The following is a 19,921-nucleotide window of genomic DNA, read 5'->3' as shown; positions in this document are numbered from 1 at the left end:
AAAAAATCATCTTACCATCATTTCTTTTGGATTGTGGTTTTTCTATAACCGAGAGAGGTAATTGACTGTCTGACTCCAAGAGACATGGAGAGAGGCTGAGAGTAGAATTAGAGAAAGGAGAATACTTTTCATATCTGTACCTGTACAAAAAGAATGTTTTCTTTACTACAGATTCACTTAACATCATGTTAAAAATATTATATGGATACTATATGACTTATTAGGGCACCTGTTTGAGTTTGCAGCTACCTGAATCACTAAAACTGAAACAGCAATTAACAGCAACGACCTGAAGAGATAGCCAGAAACTCTGCCAGGAAGTCTGGTTCACTGGTATTTCAACTAGATCCAAACCAATTACCCGGTGTGGTAAAAGAAAATAAAAGAAGAATCATTTACAAAGGTTCCTTTTAATGTAAAAATAATGATCCTAAATCACCTGTACAATCCTGATGAAAAAAATATCCAACACTTGATAAAATCATGATTATCTTTAAGTCAGCATAAAAGAAATAATTTAAGAACTATTTAAGAACTAGGTCTTGCATAGTGGTTTTAGAGTTGTAAATTTAGTAGAACAACTGCATTGCTGATACTAGAGAATTGATGATGATATGCGGGGTTTGGGGATTTAAGTTTTTATTTAAATCCCAGTTAGTTAATATGCAGTGTAATATTAGTTTCAAGTATACAATATAGTGATTCCACACTTACTGAAACATCAGGTGATTATCACAAGTGCACTCCTTAATCCCATCACCTGTGTTCTCCTCTAGGATTTTTCTGGTTTTAGATCTCACTCACATTTAGGTCTTTCATCCATTTTGAGTTTATTTTTGTGTATGGTGTAAGTCGTCCAGTTTCTTTCTTTTGCATGTTGCTGTCCAGTTTTCCCAACACCATTTACTGAAGACATTGTCTTTTTCTCATTGGATATTCCTTTCTGCTTTGTCAAACATTAGTTGGCCATATAGTTGTGGGTTCATTTCGGGGTTTTCAATTCCGTTTCATTGATCTATGTGTCTATTTTTGTGCTGGTAACAATACTATCTTGATCACTATAGTTTCGTTATATATATATGTATATATATGTGTATACGTATATACACATATATATAAATGAATAACTGACTCTTTGGGGTCATTTGTGGTCCCTTCAAATTTTAGGATTGTTTATTCTTGCTCTGTGAAAATTGCTGGTGGTATTTTGATAGGGACTGCATTAAATGTGTAGATTGCTTTGGGCAGTATAGATATTTTTAACAATTTGTTCTTCTAATCTATGAGGATGTAATGTCTTTCCATTTATTTGTGTCATATTTAATTTCTTTCATCAGTGTTTTATAATTTTTAGAGTATAGGTCTTTCACCTCTTTGGTTAGGTTTATTCCTACATATCTTACTATTTTTGGTACAATTGTACATGGGATTGATTCCTTAAACTCTCTTACTGCCATTTTATTATTGATGAACAGAAATACAACAGATTTCTGTACATTTTTTATCCTGCCACTTTTTGTTTATTCATTTATTGGTTCTAGTAGGGTTTTTGTTTGTTTGTTGTTTTGTGTGTGTGTGTGTGTGTGTGTGTGTGTAGTCTTTCAGGCTTTCCATTTGGAGTGTCGTGTCATCTGCAAATAGCAGAAGTTTGACTTCCTCCTTGATGAGTTGCAAGCTTTTTATTTTTATTATTGTTGTTGTTGTCTGACTGATGTGGCTAGGAGTCCTAGTACCAGAGTGAATAATAGTGATGAAAAAGGATATCCCTGTCTTGTTCATGACCATAGAGGAAAAGCCCTCAGTTTTTCTCCACTGAGGATTATATAAGCTGTGGATTTTTCACAGATGGCCTTTATTATGTTGAGGTATGTCCCCTCTAAACCTACTTTGCTGAGGATTTTTATCATGAATGGGTGTTACACTTCGACAAATGCTTTTTTTTTGCATCTGCTTGGTTTTCATCCCTTCTTTTATTAATGTGGTGTATCACACTGATTGATTTCTGAATATTGAATCACTCTTGAAACCCAGGAATAAATCCCACCTGATTGTGGTGAATAATTTTTTTAATGTATTGTTGGATTCTGATTGCTAGTATTCTACTGAGAATTTTTGCATCCATGTTCATTAGGGTTATTGGCCAGTAGTTCTCTTTTTTAGTGAAGTCTTGATCTGGTTTGATATCAGGGAAATGCTAGCCTAATAGAATGAATTTGGACGTTTTCTTTCCTTTTCTGTTTTTTGGAACAGTTTGAGAAGAATAGGTATTAACTCTTCTTTAAATGTTCCTTAGAAATCCCCTGTGAAGCCATTTGGCCCTGGATTTTTGTTTGTTTAGTGGTTTTTGATTACTGATTCAGTATCTTAGCTGATCATAGGTCTATTCAAGTTTTCCATTTCTTATTGTTTCAGTTTTGGTGATTTATATGTTTCTAGGAATTTATCTACTTCTAGATTGTTCAATTTGTGGCATACAGTTTTTCATAATATTCTCTTGTAATTGTTTATATTTCTGTGGTGTTGGTTATTTCTCCTCTCTCTTTTGTGATTTTTTTAAAAAAAGATTTTACTTATTAGAGAGAGAGAGAGTTCACACACAAGTGAGAGGGAGAGGGAGAGGAAGAACCAGACTTCTTACTGACCAGGGAGCCCGATGCAGGGCTCATTCCTAGGACCCTAAAGTCATGACCTGAGCCAAAGGCAGACACTTACCCACTTCACCAACTGAGCCACACAGGTGGCCCTCTCCTTTGTGATTTTATTTATTTGGGTCCTTTCTCTTTTCTACTTTGAGAAGTCTGGCTAGAGGTTTATTAATATTAATTCATTTTGTCAAAGAACCGCTCCTGATTTCATTGATCTGTTGTATTGGTTTTTTTTTCCTTTTTTTAGTTTCTGTATCATTTATTTCTGCTGTTATTTCCCTCATTCTTCTGGCATTAGGCTTCATTTATTGTTCTTTTTCTAGCTCCTTTAGGTATAAGGTTAGGTTGTTTGAGATTTTTCTTGCTTCTTGAGGTAGGCCTTTACTGCTCTATACTTCCATCTTAGAATAACTTTTGCCACACCCCAAAAGTTTTGGACAATTTTGTTTTCATTTTCATTTCTTTTGGTGCATTTTTCATTACTGTTTTTGTTTTCTGGTTGACCCATTCATTGTTTAGTAGTATGTCATTTAACCTCCATGTATTTTTGGTCTTTCCAGATTTTTTCTTGTGGTTGACCTCTAATTTTATAGTGTTGTGGTCAGAAAAGGTGCATGGAATGATTTCAATCTTTTTGTATTTGTTGAGGCCTAATTTGTGATGAACTATGTGATCTATTCTGAAAAATGTTCTATTTGCGCTTGAAAAGAATGTGTATTTTTTTGTTTTAGAATCAAATGTTCTGAATGTATTTGTTAAGTGCATCTGGTTCAGTGTGTCATTCAAAGTCATTGTTTCTGTATTTATTTTCTGTTTAGATGATCTGTCCATTGATGTAAGTGGAATGTCAAAGTCCCCTACTATTATTGTATTATCATCAATTCCTTTATGTTTGTTATTGTTTTATGTATTTGGATGCTTCATGTTGAGCACATAAATTTTTACAATTATTAGATCTTCTTGTTGGATTGTCCCCTTTATTATGAGATAGTATCCTTTTTTTGTTACTTGTTATAGTCTTCATTTTAAAGTCTAGTTTGACTGATATAAGTATTGCTACTCTGGCTTTCTTTTTATATCAATTTGCATGATAAATGTTTCTCTATCCCTCACTTTTCAATCTCTGTCTATAGGTCTAAAATGAATCTATTAGAGGCAGCATATAGATGGATTTTTTAATATATTCTGACACCCTATGTATTTTTATTGCTTAGTACACTTACATTCAAAGTAATTATTGACAGATATGTGTTTATTTTCATTTTATCCTTGTTTTGTCATTGTTTCCAGACATTTCTTTGATCTTTTCTTGTCTTTGTTACTTTTGGTCTCCTTTGCACTAAAAGAGTCCCTTATATTCCTTGAAGGGCTGGTCATGAATTCTTTCAGTTCTTACTTATCTGGGAAACTTTATCTCACCTTCTATTCTGAATGATGGCGTTACTGGTTAGAGTACTCTTGGCTATAGATTTTTCCCATTCAGCACTTTGAATGTATCATGCCACTCTCTTCTGGCTTGCCAAGTTTCTGTTGAGAAATCTGCAACTAGCCTTATGGATCTTCCCTTGTAAGTTAAAGACTTGTTTTGTTTCTGCCTTTTTTTTTCTTTATCACTATATTTTGCAAATTTAATTGCAATAAGTCTCGGTGTTGGCCTGCTTTTGTTGATTCTGATGGGCATTCTCTGTGCCTCCTGGATCAAGATGTCTGTTTCCTTCTGCAGATTAGGGAAGTTTTCAGTTATTATTTCCTCAAATAAATTTTCTGCCCCCTTTCTCTCTCCTCTTCTTCAGACACTCCTATAATATGAATGTTATGTTTGATGGAGTCCCCAAGTTCCCTAAGCATATTCTCATGTTCCATTCTTCTTCTTTCTCTCTTTTGTTCCACTTCATTATTTTCCATTGTCTTCTAGGTTACTCATCTGTTCCTCTGTTTCTTCCAGCCTGCTGTTCATTGCATGAAGCCTGTTTCCAATTTTGTTTATTGCATTCTTCATCTCTGATTCTTTTTTAACTCTTTTATCTCTGTTGTAAGGGTCTTACTGATGTCTTCTTTTCTCAAGTCCAGTGAGTATCCTTATGATTCTTTTTTTACATTCTCCATCAGGTATATTACTTATGTCTGTTTTACTTAGATCTCTGGCTATGGTCTTATCTTGTTTTTTTTATTTGCAATAAATGTTTCCTTCTTTGAATTTTTTCTAAGTCTCTGCCTTCTTCTCTGTGTTAGAAAAGCCAATTATGTTTTCTGCTCCTGAAAGCAATGGCCTCATGAATAAGAGATCATGTAGTGCCCAGGTCCTGGTTTCAGGGAGTATCTCACGTATATGCTGCATGTGTTCTGGTGTTGTCTTTTATCTAAGCTATCCTTCATGCCAGTCATCCTCAGAAGCTCTCCTTGCCTTCAGTGGATAGTGTTTTATCCCTGGCTTGAATACGGTGAGTTTTAACCAGGTGTGCTTTGGTCTGCTTGTGAAATGAAACTTGACACCACTTCCACCAGTACTCAAGCCCTGCAGAATTCTCTGCTTGGGAAATATGGTATGAGCAGGGGTTTGTGCTAGTCTTTCTGAGGTAGGGGCCCACTGCACTGGGACTCTGAGGCAAGCTTAACTGAGAAGAGCAGTCCTGCCAGAGTAGGACTTGGTATATGCAATTTAGGTAGCCAGTGTCTATAGGTTGCTCTGTGTTTATGCCAAGGGACAGTGGGGGTGGGGAATGGCCAGTCAGCTCCTTTGTTTCAGAGGTGTCTATGTGAGTGCTCTCTCTCAGAGACATGCTCCAAAAAGAGAAAATAATGTCCCTGTTGTGTGCCCTAGGCATTCTTCAGATCACTGTTTCCACACTGTATGCCCCTGGATTGTTTGCCTGCCTTCTCTCCAGGAGCAGCACAGTACCTTCTGGGTTCTATCCCAGTGAAGCCTGTTAACCTTTAAAACTCCAAACTTTATGCCCCACTGGTTGCAAGAACTCATGAAGTTCAGCCTCTCTCATTTTTCAAGCCAATGGCTTTGGGGAAATGTTCTCCTTGTGTTTCCCCACTCTGTGATTCTCTTTCTCTTGCCCTTCTCTGGGACTATTGCCCCCTCTCCTCTGCCACACCTGCAATTTGATCTGTCTCTTTCCTAAACCAAGTATCTACACATCCTACCTTCTTCAGTGTGACTCTTCCCTCCCTTTAGCTGTGGAGTTTGTTCTGTCAGTCTTCAGGTCAATTTCTAGAGTAGTTAAGATGATTTGATAGTTATCAAGTTGGGCTCATGAGAATAGGCAAGCCTAGGGTCTTCCTACTCTGCCTCCATTTTCTTCTTCTCTGACATGTGGGGGTTTTGGACCATTTATCTGGATGGCATTGTTTTCTTCTACAGTTTATTGCTCTGGCTCTTAGTTATTTCTAATTCCACCCTTTCCTCTGTATGTAAGGTTATAATAACAGCTGGACAGAAGAGCAAATGCTGAATGGTAGCACTATGATAATTCAATCAGTTCCCCAGCCACACTGCCTCTCAAATTATCCTTCATGAGCCAACTTTTCTGCTCTACTGCACCCTCAGGGAAGAGGTGCCTAGTAAGAGGAAATCACAACATCATCTTGATTTTCCTTTTGTTCAGGTACCATGTGACAAAAGACTAGTAATCAGAATAATATTTTTAAATATTAACAACCTACTCAACCATGTAAGGAAGAGATATACTGAATTATTAAAATATTCAGTCTGATAGATGGGTCACCTTATATCAGTTTTGCATAATCTACACCTCAACGATTCCAAGAAGTTCCCAAAAAAGAACATTTTTGTAATATATTAGTATTTAAGGAAAGAAGTTTATAGTTTTTGTTACATTTATCAAATGGTTCTCTGACCAAAATAGGTTAAGAACCACTTAGTGAGGATAACTGTTTTTCAATTCTTAGCTATACAAGAGAACATGTAAATCATGATAAACATACTTTTCTTTCTTTAATAATTCCAGAGATACTAGATTGTTATAATGCCTCAAAGCTCTTAAAATGAGTATCCATAATGATTAAACAGTATTGTGAAAATTTAAAATTATTTGAGCTTTCTAAATTCATTCTATCAAAATGCAACTGTGTAAACATAACCATTATTTAGATTTTGAATAAATAAATAAAATGCAATTTTATGCAAGTGTCTTTTTTGTCACTAATTACTATATATGATACTCTAGAAAAATCAATCAACTTCTTCAACTTTCAATCTTCATAGTGGTAAAATGAGGGTATCCATGTAGTCTGTGCCTCTTTAGGCTCTGTTGGATAAGGACACAGAGAAGTAGCTGAACAGGGGACCAGTGGTTTAAATGCTTTTAAATGAGGGATTTTAGATCTGACCTGATTCCAACTCGGACACAATCTTGACTCTGATACAATAGCCTCCAAAATAGTCTCCCTCCTTCCAAGTTTCCTCCATCAGACTTATTTTTCCAAGCAGCAGTCTGAATGACATTTAAAAAAATGTAATTGAGGTCATGTCATTCTGTTCAAAGCTCTCCACTGGCTTCCCACCTCATTCCAAAAAGAAGCTGAAGTCATCATAATTGTTTGCAACTTTACCACTCAAAGTGAAGTCTACAGACTAGCAGCATCAGCTGAAACCAAACCCTATGGGAGAGCTACTGAATCAGAATCTACAGTCTACAGAGAGCCTCAGGTGACACAAATGTCATCAAAGTTTGAGAAACAACCTTGATGGCTTCTCCTTTTCCCCTTTCATTTTCGCCTTGCTCGTCCTCTTTCTCCCTTTGCTCGTCCTCTTTCTCCCCTTGCTACAGAGGCCTGGCCTTCCTGCAGCTCAAACACATGCCAGACTCCCTCTTGCTGCAGGAACTTTACATTTGTCATTCAGTCAGCACAAAATCTCTCTTCCCCAGGTATCTGCAGGGTTTCCCCTTCATCTCCTTCAGTCCTTCCCAAGTGTTGTCATCTTGGTGAGCCACCCTCTGACAACCCTACTTGAAACTGCAAACCTCCCTCCCCACAACATACTCCTTATATGTCTTCAGGAAGTTAATTTTCTCTATAGCATTTAACATTATTTGGCATACTATATCATTATTTATTTATGATTTCTCTCCTCCTCCTAAGATCCATGAGATCTTAGGATCCATGTCTCTACTCTATCCTCATTACCTAAAACAATGGTCCACTACGTATTTGTTAAATTCATGAATCAGGTGAGCTAATACATATAAAGTTGGTTGGGGTTAGGCCCTCAATAATTGATATCCATATTATGTTTTGTTGGACATCAAAGGTATTTCTCCTAGGCAGACAGAGTATAGTTGTCTTACAGAGATCCAAAATGATATTTTGGACAAGTACCCAATTCATGCTGTGAAAAGTTGAAAAGAAGTTATTATAATAACCCTCAGCAGACAGAAAACTTAATAGATAAAGAACTTGCATATATATTTATTTCACTTTTTTCCCACTGAACTAGTCCCAGTACATGGTGCAGTGCCAGGAAAATGGCAGACACTAAATAATGAATGAACAAATATAACAAATATAACTTTAAACATATATAAAGATAGTATATAAGAATCTGTATTTGACTCTCTGGCATCCTTTGACAGCCCTACCTGGCTACCTGTCTGATCTTTTGATTTTCTTATACCAGCATTTTATATTTATCATTAACTTGAAGTAACAAAACTACTAATCTAAAACCAACACCTTTAAGACAAACTATTGCTGGTATCTGGTTAAAACCAGGTGGCTTTATTATCTAAGGAGGACTGATAGCAAAACTTAACAATAATGGCAAAACTACTAGTTATAGCAGGAAATTTTATAAGCATTATAGCTGTGTCATCTAATATCGGCAATGCTATTATAAGCTAGGTATTATTTTTAATATCTATAATACCTATTTTTAGGATGCATCAACTGAGGCCTAGAGAGGTTAGGCAACATGCCCAAAGTCATACAGGGAAGCTACTGATCCACTGCAGAATGAGTTATATCAAGAGTCAAGGATTTATTTATCCTCTGCAACTACTTTCAGATTTTAGTTTTTTTAGTAATGGAATTCTTTTAACCCCCTGGGCAAACTGTTGCATGAGGGCTCAGGGACTAGAATGGATAATAGTGGCACAGCTATTGATCAAGCAAGGATGAGGCAGAGTGAAGACCCATTGCCTTAGCCTTCTCCTTTGCTCCTCCTTATCCATTGGCTCTGTCTAGAACCTTTGCAGAAACTCAGCGATCTAAGGAAAACCTTTGCCCTGTGAAAGGAGGTTGGACAGCCATCCAAACAGCAGACAGAAGTTCTAAAATCTCTCTCCAAGTAAAAATAATGGGGCCAGGGGAACCATCCTAATAGGTAGAAAAAATCCCACACAGGATTCTGTGTACTACTTTTATAGACTGATCACAAAGGTAAAAATCTGACTATATAAGTAACTTGGGATTCCAAGAAGAAGTTTGGACTATATCATACCTAAGTCTCTTCAACTCTAAAATGTCATGCTATAATGATCTAGAGTGGGTAATAATCAAAGTATGATTTGATATATAACTTTTATAATTATCCTGCTTCAAAGCCTCTAGGTAGTCATTTCTCTAAGTTGGCAAAGGTAACCATGGACAAGGAAGGCAACATGGATATGCATGAATAAGTCAGAATACCTGTTTCCAGTTCTATCATTACAAGGCACCTAACCTTGAGAAAGTCAGATCCTTAAATAAAAAGTAGGCTCTTCTACCTCACAGGTAAAGGTAAGATGATATAATACTGATGATCACCTTCGGAACTACCGAAGTTGTACGCAAATGCTAACAAAATTATTAGCAAAAGTACCAAAAGTAGACTTTAGGGTTAAAGAATACACATATCCTACTTCTACTGAGAAAATGCTATGATATGATATTTGGACACTAAATAGTTATTTGAATTGATAATATATCCTTAAGTCAATGATCTGCCAGTCAAGTTACCCGGCACATTGTCAGCAGCATTCATTCTTTACCCATTTGACAGCCATTTGACATTTATCACAATGTGGTAATACTTACTTATTTTACCACCAAAGATAAATTATTTGAATGAAGACATCTAATGAAAATGTCCCTTTAATTTTTGCTGACACTAATCGACAGTAGTCTATCAAAACAAGTTTTTATAGATTATTGAATTATAAATAAAAGTGTAAATATTCTGTAATTTTTCCCAAAGAAGATATAGCAAAAATGAGATATAATTATTACACTTTAAGCTGTGTGTCATTTTCTTAAATTTAAATAATTAATTGCAATTATAAAAAGGGAGGGATACAATTGGTAAAAGCAAGAAAAAGATAATTGCTTTAGACTTACTGCTGCATGAAGAACTGAGGCAGTGCAATAAGCAATGTTCCAACTCCCATGATTAGACACCCTGTTCCGATTATTTTTGGTCTGTGAAGTTTGGCTCCAAAGTAGCTTACGAATGTTATAACTAAGAGATTCCCTTGGGGCAAAGAATAAAATGTTTATCAGTTAGTTAACTTAGAAAAAGTCATCAGCATAACTAAGTGAATATAACTAAATGAATGAATGTCCTTAGCAGGTCTGGCAATGTTTTGTTTTAACTGAAATATCTCTCCACCATCTTTCCCATCCTTTGTCTTTCTTTGCTTTAATCTGTTGAAATTGCCTGCAAACTCATTACTTCAATTATCTCATCCATTTATCAAAATACTTTAATTATGAATACTACTACCTCAATTTTATCCACCCTAATTATTTGTCCTTTTAAAGTGTTTTATCAGTAAATCAAATTGTAGAAGGATTCCTTTATTGCTCTCTTAACTTTTCCTTAGTGATTTTGAAGTGAACTTTATTACTATTTCTTCATTTTCTATTAAAGCTTTTATCAGTTTCCCATTTGCTCTTGAAACATACATTACATATTCTTATTTTAGCAGATATTCTTCATAGAAAAAGTAAAACAAATACAACAGTACCTCACTTTGTTAAATCAAATTACGAAATTCATGTTAATACTAAGATACTTTATAATTTGCTATGTGCTTTTTACAAAAAGACTCAAAACAGAGGTAAAAATTACTTCACATAAGCAAACTTCAGGAATATACCAGTTATATAATCTCAATGTTTACTTATAATCCAAATTTTATGAAATACAGAATTTCCATAAAATGTACCCATCTTTTTAAAAAAATAATTGACAAAATTTTTTGAAGGTGGAAATTACGCTTTCATAAAATGTTTCAAGAGAAGCATAGAATAAATTAGTTTTAGTTGATGATGGTGATGAGTTACTAAATATGCTTTAGGGAAAATATTTTGCTATATAGAAGAATTCTACAAGGAGGTGGTAAGGGAAACAGAAACCTTAAAAATGTAAAATCTTGGAAGCTCCCAACAGTTTCTTATTTCATGGATCTAGGGGTAGGCCAAGAAATCTGCATTTTAATATCACTCAAATGTGCTGATGGAGATGGTTCCAGGAACATGCTTTGATAAACACTGTTTAGGATCTTAGATTTCAAAGGGCTTTTAAAGTTTCAGCTCTTTGCACTTGGAATAGTTTTTTTAAAACTGCAGTGCTAGATAGAGTAATAACTTAGCAACTCCCCAGCAATTGATTGTGATGGCTGATGGGTAGTGTTGCTTTGAAGCTCTGCCTTCAATGTTTCCAATTTTCTAGCAAGAATATGTTTGCTTACATCTGTAAGCAATCATCTAATTTACTACTGTTTGTTCACATTGCCAGCTTTAGTCAAGTGCAAAAAGAGCAGCAATTTTTATAGCCTTGAGGACAATAATGACAGTGAGAAAATTAGCATGCACAGTGGCTCTAAGTTTTATGGCTCCAGAAAGAATTAAGCTTCTTTTTTCGTAGGAAAAAAAAAAACCCTTGAATATGAGATTTCTCATTTGATATTTAAGCATTTAGTAGAAGTAATTTTGTGTCATATTCCAGTGATAATTATGTCTATACTTTTGTTAATGTGTCACAGTTAATAAATTAAAGTACAGTGAAAGCTGACCTTTAGTTTATAGATAACGTATCCCTGCAACCAATATCACCTACCCTCCCCACCTCCCAAACCATCTAAGCCTCACAATAAAGGACTCATGTGTCAGGCTGTTTCTGTGTTACATTAGTGGGTATGCCAAAGACCACATAATACTACTTCAGTGTCTGTGATATCTACAGAGTTTTTGCTTTCTTTACTTAGTGTCTCTTCTGAGTTCTCAGAAGATACACATAGGAAATTAATGGTGATGAGCTTTAAAAAATTAAATTGGATATCAAAAGTCACTTCTATTATCACTAGCCTCTGGAAAAGACAATACAACCACAGTGCTTTAAAACTGTTTTACCAAACTTTTAAGTAACCGATTCTCCCCCCTTCTCTTTCTTCCTCTCTCTCTCCCTCTCTCTCCACACACATAATTTAGATAACAGAAAAGAAAGCCACCCAACTCACCTCCTATGACTTATATACCTTGAAAACAAAAACTAGAGAAGGACAATGAAAGAAAAGAACAAATGCAATTTGTTCCAAAAGTGCAAGGGTATCACCAAATAAGAGGAAAATAGCTTAATTATTGTCTTAAATGATAAAAGGAGAAAAAAATCCATGGTTATCTTAATAGATGTAGTAAAAACATCCAATATAATTAACCACCCACTTGTGAGAAGAAAAATATTTAAGCAAATTAACTTTTTTTTTAGTTTTTTCTTATTATGTTCAGCTAGCCAATTAACATTTAAGCATATCTACCAAACTACAGAGCACACATATTACTTAATTTTGAAATTGTAAAAGCATTTTCATTAAGGTCAGATATGAGAAAAGAACACCCATTGTCACCGCTTCTACTTAACATAGTACTGAGGCCAATGCAATATGGCAAGAACAAGAAATAACAGATCTAGAATTGGAAAGAGTAATATAAAATTGCCTTCTGTTTCAGACAATATGATTGTCTATTCAGAAAACTCTATAGCATCTATAATCAATTAAAATTGATAATCAATTAAAATTAACATTTATACTAATACATAGAAAATCCTAGAGACCTCACAAAAAAACTACTAGAAGTAATAAACAAATTTAGTAAAGTGGCAGGATACAAAATTAATATCCAGAAATCAGTTTTTCTATATACCCAAAATTGATTAAAGACCTATACATGAGATCTGAAACCATAAAAGTCCTAGAAGAGAGCACAGGTAATAATTTCTTTGACATTGGCTGTAGCAAGATTTTTCTAGCTATGTCTCCTCACACAAGGAAAACAAAAGCTAAAATAAACTATTGGGACTATATCAAAGTAAAAAGCTTTTGCACAGCAAAGGAAACTATTAATGAAACAAAAAGAAAACCTGCTGACTGGGAGAAAGTATTTGCAAATGATATTACCTGATAAGGGTTAATATCTAAAATATATAAGGAACTTCTATAATTCGACACCAAAGCAAACAATCTGATTTAAAAATGGTGCATAAACAATGAACGCTGGAACACTGAAAAGAAATAAAATAAAATAAAATGGAAAAAAAAATAAAAATGGGCAGAGGACCTGAATAGACATTTTCCAAAGAAGACTTACAGTTGGCCAACAGACACATGAAAACATGCTCAAATCACTAATCAGGGAAATGCAAATCAAAACCACAATGAGATATCACCTTATCCCGGTTAGAATGGCAAAAATCAAAATGGCAAAATATAACAAATGTTGCAAGGATATGGAGAAAAAGAAACTGTTGGTGAGAAGGAGATCTGGTACAGCCCTGGTGGAAAACAGTATGGAGGTTCCTCAAAAAATTAAAAATTGAAATACTATATGACCCAATAATTTCATTATTGGGTATTTACTATAAGAAAATGAAAACAGTAATTCAAAAAGATATATGTATCTCTGTGTTTACTGCAGCACTATTTATAATAGCCAAGATATTATACGGAAGCAACCCAAATATAACCCAAATATAAATACAACCCAAATATAAATCCAAATGTCCATTCTTAAATAAATGGATAAAGAGGAGGTGTATACATATGTACATGGGCACGCATGTGCACGCGTGTGCACGCGCACGCACACACACAGAGAGAAATATTATGCTGCCATAAAAAGGGATGAGATCATGCCATTTGTGACAAAACGGATAAATCTATCAATGAAATAAGTTAGACTAAAAAGACAAATATCATACGATTCCACTTAAGAAAAGAAATGAATAAACAAAAATCAGATTCAGATTCAGACCTTTAAATACAGAGAACAACCCAGTTGTCATTGGGTTGGGATGGTTGGGCAAAGAGGGTGAAGGAGAGAGGGGAGATACAGGCTTCCAAGTTATGGAATGAATAAGTCATGGGAATAAAAGGCAGAGCATAAGGAATAGTTGATGATACTGGAATAGATGGTAACTACACTTGTGGTTAACATAGCATAAATCATGAACTTGTCAAATCACTAAGTTGAACATCTGAACTAATGTAACATTTTGTGTCAACTATACTTAAGTTAAAAAATATTAACATAAGTTCAGCAAGGTTGCTGCATACAGATAACATTAGATATTAATATGGTTACAATATTCCAGGAATTACTAAATAAGAATTGTAACAAAAATCTATTACTATAAAAGCAATGATTAAAAGGAAACTCATTGCACTGAATGCATATATTTGGAAATAGTAAAAATCTAAAGTCATTTTTCTAGGAAACTAGAAAGAGCCCATTAAATCTAAAGTAGGTAAAAGAAAAGACATAATAAAAGTAGAGCAGAAATAAATGAAATTGAAAACAGAAACTCAGAAGAGAAAATCAGCAAAACCAAAAGATGATTCTTCAAAAAGATAAATGAAATCAGTAAGCCTCTAGTCATGCTCACTAAGAAAAAGAGAGAGAGAGGGAGAGAGAAGATACTAATACTAATATCAGAAATGAAAGGGGAGACATCACTATAAATTTTATGGACATTAAAAGAATAATAATGGAGTACTATGAACAACTCTATACTTACAAATACTATAATCTAAATAAAATGGACCAACTATTTAAAAGACACAATCTGCCAAATATCCCTAAGAATTAACAGGCAATATGAACAGGCCTGCATCTATTATAAAGTTTGAACCAATAATCTAATAGCCTTCTAATAGAGAAAGCACCAGGCCCAGAAAGATTCACTGGCAAATTTTACCCAGCAGTTAATGAAGAAATTATACCAATTCTCTATAATCTCTTTTGAAAAATAGAAACAAAGGAGAAATTTCCTAGATCGTTTCTATGGGGTCAGCATTACCCTAAGACCAAAACCAGATAAAAAAAAATCCCTACAAATCTATATCTCTCATGAACATAGGTATAAAAATCCTCAACAAAATATTAGCAAGTCATATTCAACAGTATATAGAATATGTGACCAAGTGGGATTTATCCCAGGCATGCAGGCTAGTTAAACATTAGAAAATCAAATAATATAATCTAGCACATCAACAGGCTAAACAAGAAAAATCACATGCTCATATCAATAGATGTAGAAAAAGCATTTGACAAAAATCCAAAAACCATTCATGATAAAAACTCGGCAAATGCAGGAGAGACAAATTTCCTCAACTTGATAAAGAACCTCTACAAAAACATAGAATTAACATCATACTTAATGACGATAAACTCAAAGCTTCCCACTAAATCAGGTACAAAGCAAGAATGTCCCTTCTCACCATTACTTTACATTATTGTACTGGGTATCCTACTAAATACAATAGGACAAGGGGGCACTTGGGTGGCTCAGAGTGTTAAGTCTCTGTCTTTGGCTCAGGTTATGATCTCAGGATCCTGGAATCGAGGCCTGCATCAGGCTCTCTGCTCAGTGGGGAGTCTGCTTCTCCCTCTCTTTCTTCTTGCCTCTCTGCCTACTTGTGATCTCTCTCTTGTCAAATAAAGAAATAAAATCTTTAAAAGTGAAAAAATATATAATGGGACAAGAAAAACAAGTAAAGGTACGCAGACTGGGAAACAAAAAATAAAACTGTCTTTGCTCCTAGAAGATATGATCATCTACCTAGAAAATCCAAAAGAACTGACAAAGAAACTCCCAAAACTAATAAATGATTATAGTAGGGTTGTAAGATGCAAGGCTAATATACAAAACTAAACTGCTTTTCTATAGGCCAGCAATGGACAAATGGGATTGAAAAAGCATTTACTATATCACCCCCAAAATAAAATACTTAGGTATAAATATAATAAAATATGTACAAGATCTACATGAAAAAAACCCATAAAACTCTGATGAAAGAAGTAAAAGAAAAACTATATAAATGGAGATACACCGCTTGTTCATGACTAGGAAGACTCAGTATTATCAAGATGCCAGTTCTACCGAACTTGATCTGTAGATTCAATTCAAATCTCAGCCAAAATCACGGGGAGTTATTTTGTGGATACTGATAAAACAGTTTCTAAGCTGACAAAATAGAGAGCCAAAAGACTGAGAATAACCAACACAATAATGAAGAAGAACAAAGTTAAAGGAATGACACTACTGAACTTCAAGACACACTGTAAAGCCACATTAATCAGGGTAACGGTGGTGAAAGAATAGACTAATAGATCAGTGGAATAGCATATGAAGTCCAGAAACACACCTCCATAAATATAGTTAACTGCTCATCAACGAAGGAGCAAATGTAATGAGATAGAGCAAACATAATCTTTCCAACAAACGGTCCTGGGACACCTGGACATCCACATGCAAAAAAGATGAATTTAGACACAGTCCTTACACTCTTCACAAAAGTAAAGGCAAAAGAGACCATAGACCTCTATAAAATGTGAAACTATAACACTTCTGGAAGATAACTTAGGAGAAAATCTAGATGACCTCAACTTTGGGGAGGACTTTTTAGATGCAACATCAAAAAAAAAAAAAAAAAAGAAAAAGAAAAAGAAAAAGGAAAAAGGATAAGCTGGACTTCATTAAAATTAAAAATTTCTTCTCTGTGCCAGATAATGTCAAAAGGATGAACAGAAAGCTACATCCGATAAAGGACAGTTATCAGTATTATACAAAGAACACTTAAAACTCAATGATAAGGGGGCACCTGGGTGGCTCAGTGGTTAAAGCCTCTGCTTTCGGCTCAGGTCATGATCCCAGGGTCCTGGGATCGAGCCCCGCATCAGGCTCTCTGCTCAGCGGGGAGCCTGCTTCCCCCTCTCTGCCTGCCTCTCTGCCTATTTGTGATCTCTGTCTGTCAAATAAATAAATAAATTCTTTAAAAAAAAAAAAACTCAACGATAAGAACACAAACAATGAGATTTAAAAGTAGGCCAAATAACAGATAGGTCACCAAAAACGATATACAGATGGCAGATAAGCATATGAAAAGATGTTTGACATCACACGACATGAGGGAACCGGAAACTGAAATGACAATGAGACACCACTACACACTTATTAGAATGGTCAAAATCCAACATACCGAATGCTGGTGAGGGCACAGAGCAAAACGAAGGCTCATTCATTGTTAATGGGAATGTAAAATGGTACAAACTCTTTGGGAAACAATTTGGCAGTTTCTCACAAAACTAAACCTATTCTTCCCACATGATTCAGCAGTTATACTCCTTGGTATTTACCCAAATGAGCTGAAAATGAAAATATGTCCACACAAAAACCTGAACAGGGATGTTTACTGCAGCTTTCTTCATAATGGCCAACACTTTGAAACAATCAAGATGTCCTTCAGTGGGTGAGTGGATAAGTAAACGAAGGCCTATCCAGAAAATGGATTATTTTCTGGCATAAAAAGAAATGAGCTATCCAGCTATGAAAAGACATGGAGGAATCCCAGATGCATATTACTAAGTGAAAGAAGCCAAACTGAAAAGGCTACATACTGTATGATTCCAACTACATGGCATTCTGAAAAAGGCAAAATTATGGAGATACTAAAAATATCAGTGGATGCCAGGGGTAAGGCAAAGTTTGGGTGAATAGGCAGAGCAGAGGGACTTTTAGGTCAGTGAAAGTAGAATGCATGATACTGGAGTAGTGGATACAAACCATTACATATTTGTTCAATCCCACACAAAGAGTGAACCTTAATGTTAACTATGGACCCTGAATGACAATAATGTATTGTAGGTCCATCATCTGTAACAAATGTCCCACTCTGGTGGGGGATATTGATAACGAGAGAGGCTTTGCATTTGTGGGAACAGGGTATATATGAAAAATCTCTGTAACTTCCACTCAATTTTGCTGTGAACCCAAAACTACTCTAAATAACAAAATTTTTATAAAATCTATCTGAAGATGATTAAATACTAAAATATGAAAAGCAAAACTTTTCAATATTTCTAAGAATATGTGGGAAAATATTTGAAAGAGAATATTTGGAAATATTAGGAGGTCATGATATAGAAAACATCTTTTTAAAAATTTTCTTGGCAGCTCTGTTGTTGTTGGAGAAAGACTTCATTATGAAAAAATACATGGGAAAAAATGGGGTGTCCAGTATGTGGACATGAGATAATAATGCCAAATGATGTCAGAGGATAAATGAAATTTTTCTGTAAAGAAGAAGAAATGAGAGCTAGTGACAAAGGTGGGAGTGGGTCCAGAATCCTGGAAGGGAGGACTGTGGAGAGATGCAAGAGGAGTAGATTAAGCTCATGATCAGGAAACCCACCTTCCTGAAAAATTATGGATTGCAAATATCTAGAGCATACCTGGTGATGTTTGGAATAAAGTTTTGCAGTGTAAGTGAGAGAATCTTAAGACATTTTATTGTATCTAATTCAATAAATAAATTCCATCCTTAGAATGGTCTGGAAGAATTACTACGAACTTATTCTCAGGATCCTCTGTCACTTCCTGTGACACACTGGTACTCTCTATCAAATACAGAATCTCTCAAGTTGCATCAGGACCTGGGGACCCAAGAGAAATTTGGACCATATTGTAAGTCTCTTTGGCTCTAAAATGTTTCCATACCATAATCTAGAATTGGCTATAGTTAATAGTTGATATATAATTTTCTATCTGCTCATTTCTTGTTCTTTTGTGTGATTTAATCTTTCCATCTGTAACAACTGCCTCTTCATACTCGTTTCTTCCTGTGATTCAGTGTGTCACTCTTACCTTGATTCAGTTTACTTTCACTCAGTTTAGGTCTATAGATAGGACAGGCATTAAGGAATACATCAACTATCAAGGCTTATCTAAGGAATTTACACAAGGGGGTCAAATGATCATGCTTTAGAAATTTGCTACACAAAGTATGGCCCATTGACTCAACAGCATCACACCATATGAGAGCCTGTAGAAAGGTAGCCCTATTCCCCTTCCTATAGAATGAGCATCTGCATTTTTACAAGACTGCCCAGTTATTTGTAGGCACATTAACTATTGATTAGTACTGAGCTACATAATCTCATTCTGGTAGGATGATGACAGACAGATATGGGAAGAAAACCCTAAAGGTAAAATGTTGCCTATTCATTCTTTTTATTCTTTCTGTGATATTCAGGGTAAGAACTGAAACATACAGTACGAACTAAAAAAGTCATTGTTGCAGAGTTTAAAAATATTTCTTCATTTTTCTGAAAGTTTAAGTGAGCCAAATCTGGAACCATTAGAGATTTTTCTATATAAAGTAAAGCATACATTTGAATCCCAACAGGGAGTAAGGACCCCAGAGCTATCATTCTGTTTACTTCAATGAAGAATTAAAACCTTGTAGTTTATTATTTCAGGAAGCTCTACCTGGGATTATACTCCTCAAAGTACTTCCAAAACAATAACTAAAATCACTTGGTTTTTTTCAAGTGCCAAGAAGAAGTCTATAGTCAAATGCTACCCAAAGACACATGAGAGCAGAATTTTTCTTGCCTGCCTTGCTCTACTGTTCTCATTAATAGGCTTCCTTTATCCTCTGTGTAGACCTCTGGGCAGAAACCTCTTTTACTGTTCACTTCTTAAATCATTACAATAAATTTTTGTAGAGCCCATTTGAATTCTTCCAAATTTTGATCCACAGGGCTGTTGGGATATAGGACTCTTTTTGTAAAAAATACCTCCCAAATACTTCAAACTTAAAATCCTAATAGAACCTTACCCTCTCCTCCAAGAAAGTCTCTCACTCTGGTTGGAAACTCTAAATTGTGTGAATCATAAAGTAGTGAACACCTGGGGCAGGAAATTTACTGTTGGTTGCTTAGAAAGAACAAATTGCCTCTACTGTAACATAAGGTCCTAGCAAATTCTG

The 19,921-nt window shown here is 35.0% G+C and overlaps 1 protein-coding gene across 5 annotated transcripts in view; it reads right to left on the bottom strand.

Moving 5' to 3' along the window:
• The window catches only part of SLCO1C1 (solute carrier organic anion transporter family member 1C1), a 61,145-nt gene that overhangs the window by 34,043 nt on the left and 7,181 nt on the right, over nt 1–19,921 (bottom strand). For 4 of the 5 annotated variants that reach the window (XM_032347483.1, XM_032347484.1, XM_032347486.1 and 1 more), the window contains 2 exons: nt 9,990–10,122; nt 16–140 (listed from right to left, as the gene is read on the bottom strand). In XM_032347483.1, coding sequence (XP_032203374.1) covers nt 16–140; nt 9,990–10,122 — 258 coding nt within the window. The remainder of the gene's footprint in view (nt 1–15; nt 141–9,989; nt 10,123–19,921) is intronic. The other variant, XM_032347485.1, reaches the window with a different exon arrangement.

The sequence above is a fragment of the Mustela erminea genome, chromosome 6, assembly GCF_009829155.1.
Source record: "Mustela erminea isolate mMusErm1 chromosome 6, mMusErm1.Pri, whole genome shotgun sequence".
NCBI classification, from domain to species: domain Eukaryota; kingdom Metazoa; phylum Chordata; class Mammalia; order Carnivora; family Mustelidae; genus Mustela; species Mustela erminea.
This window is presented reverse-complemented; position numbering and strand designations above follow the sequence as displayed.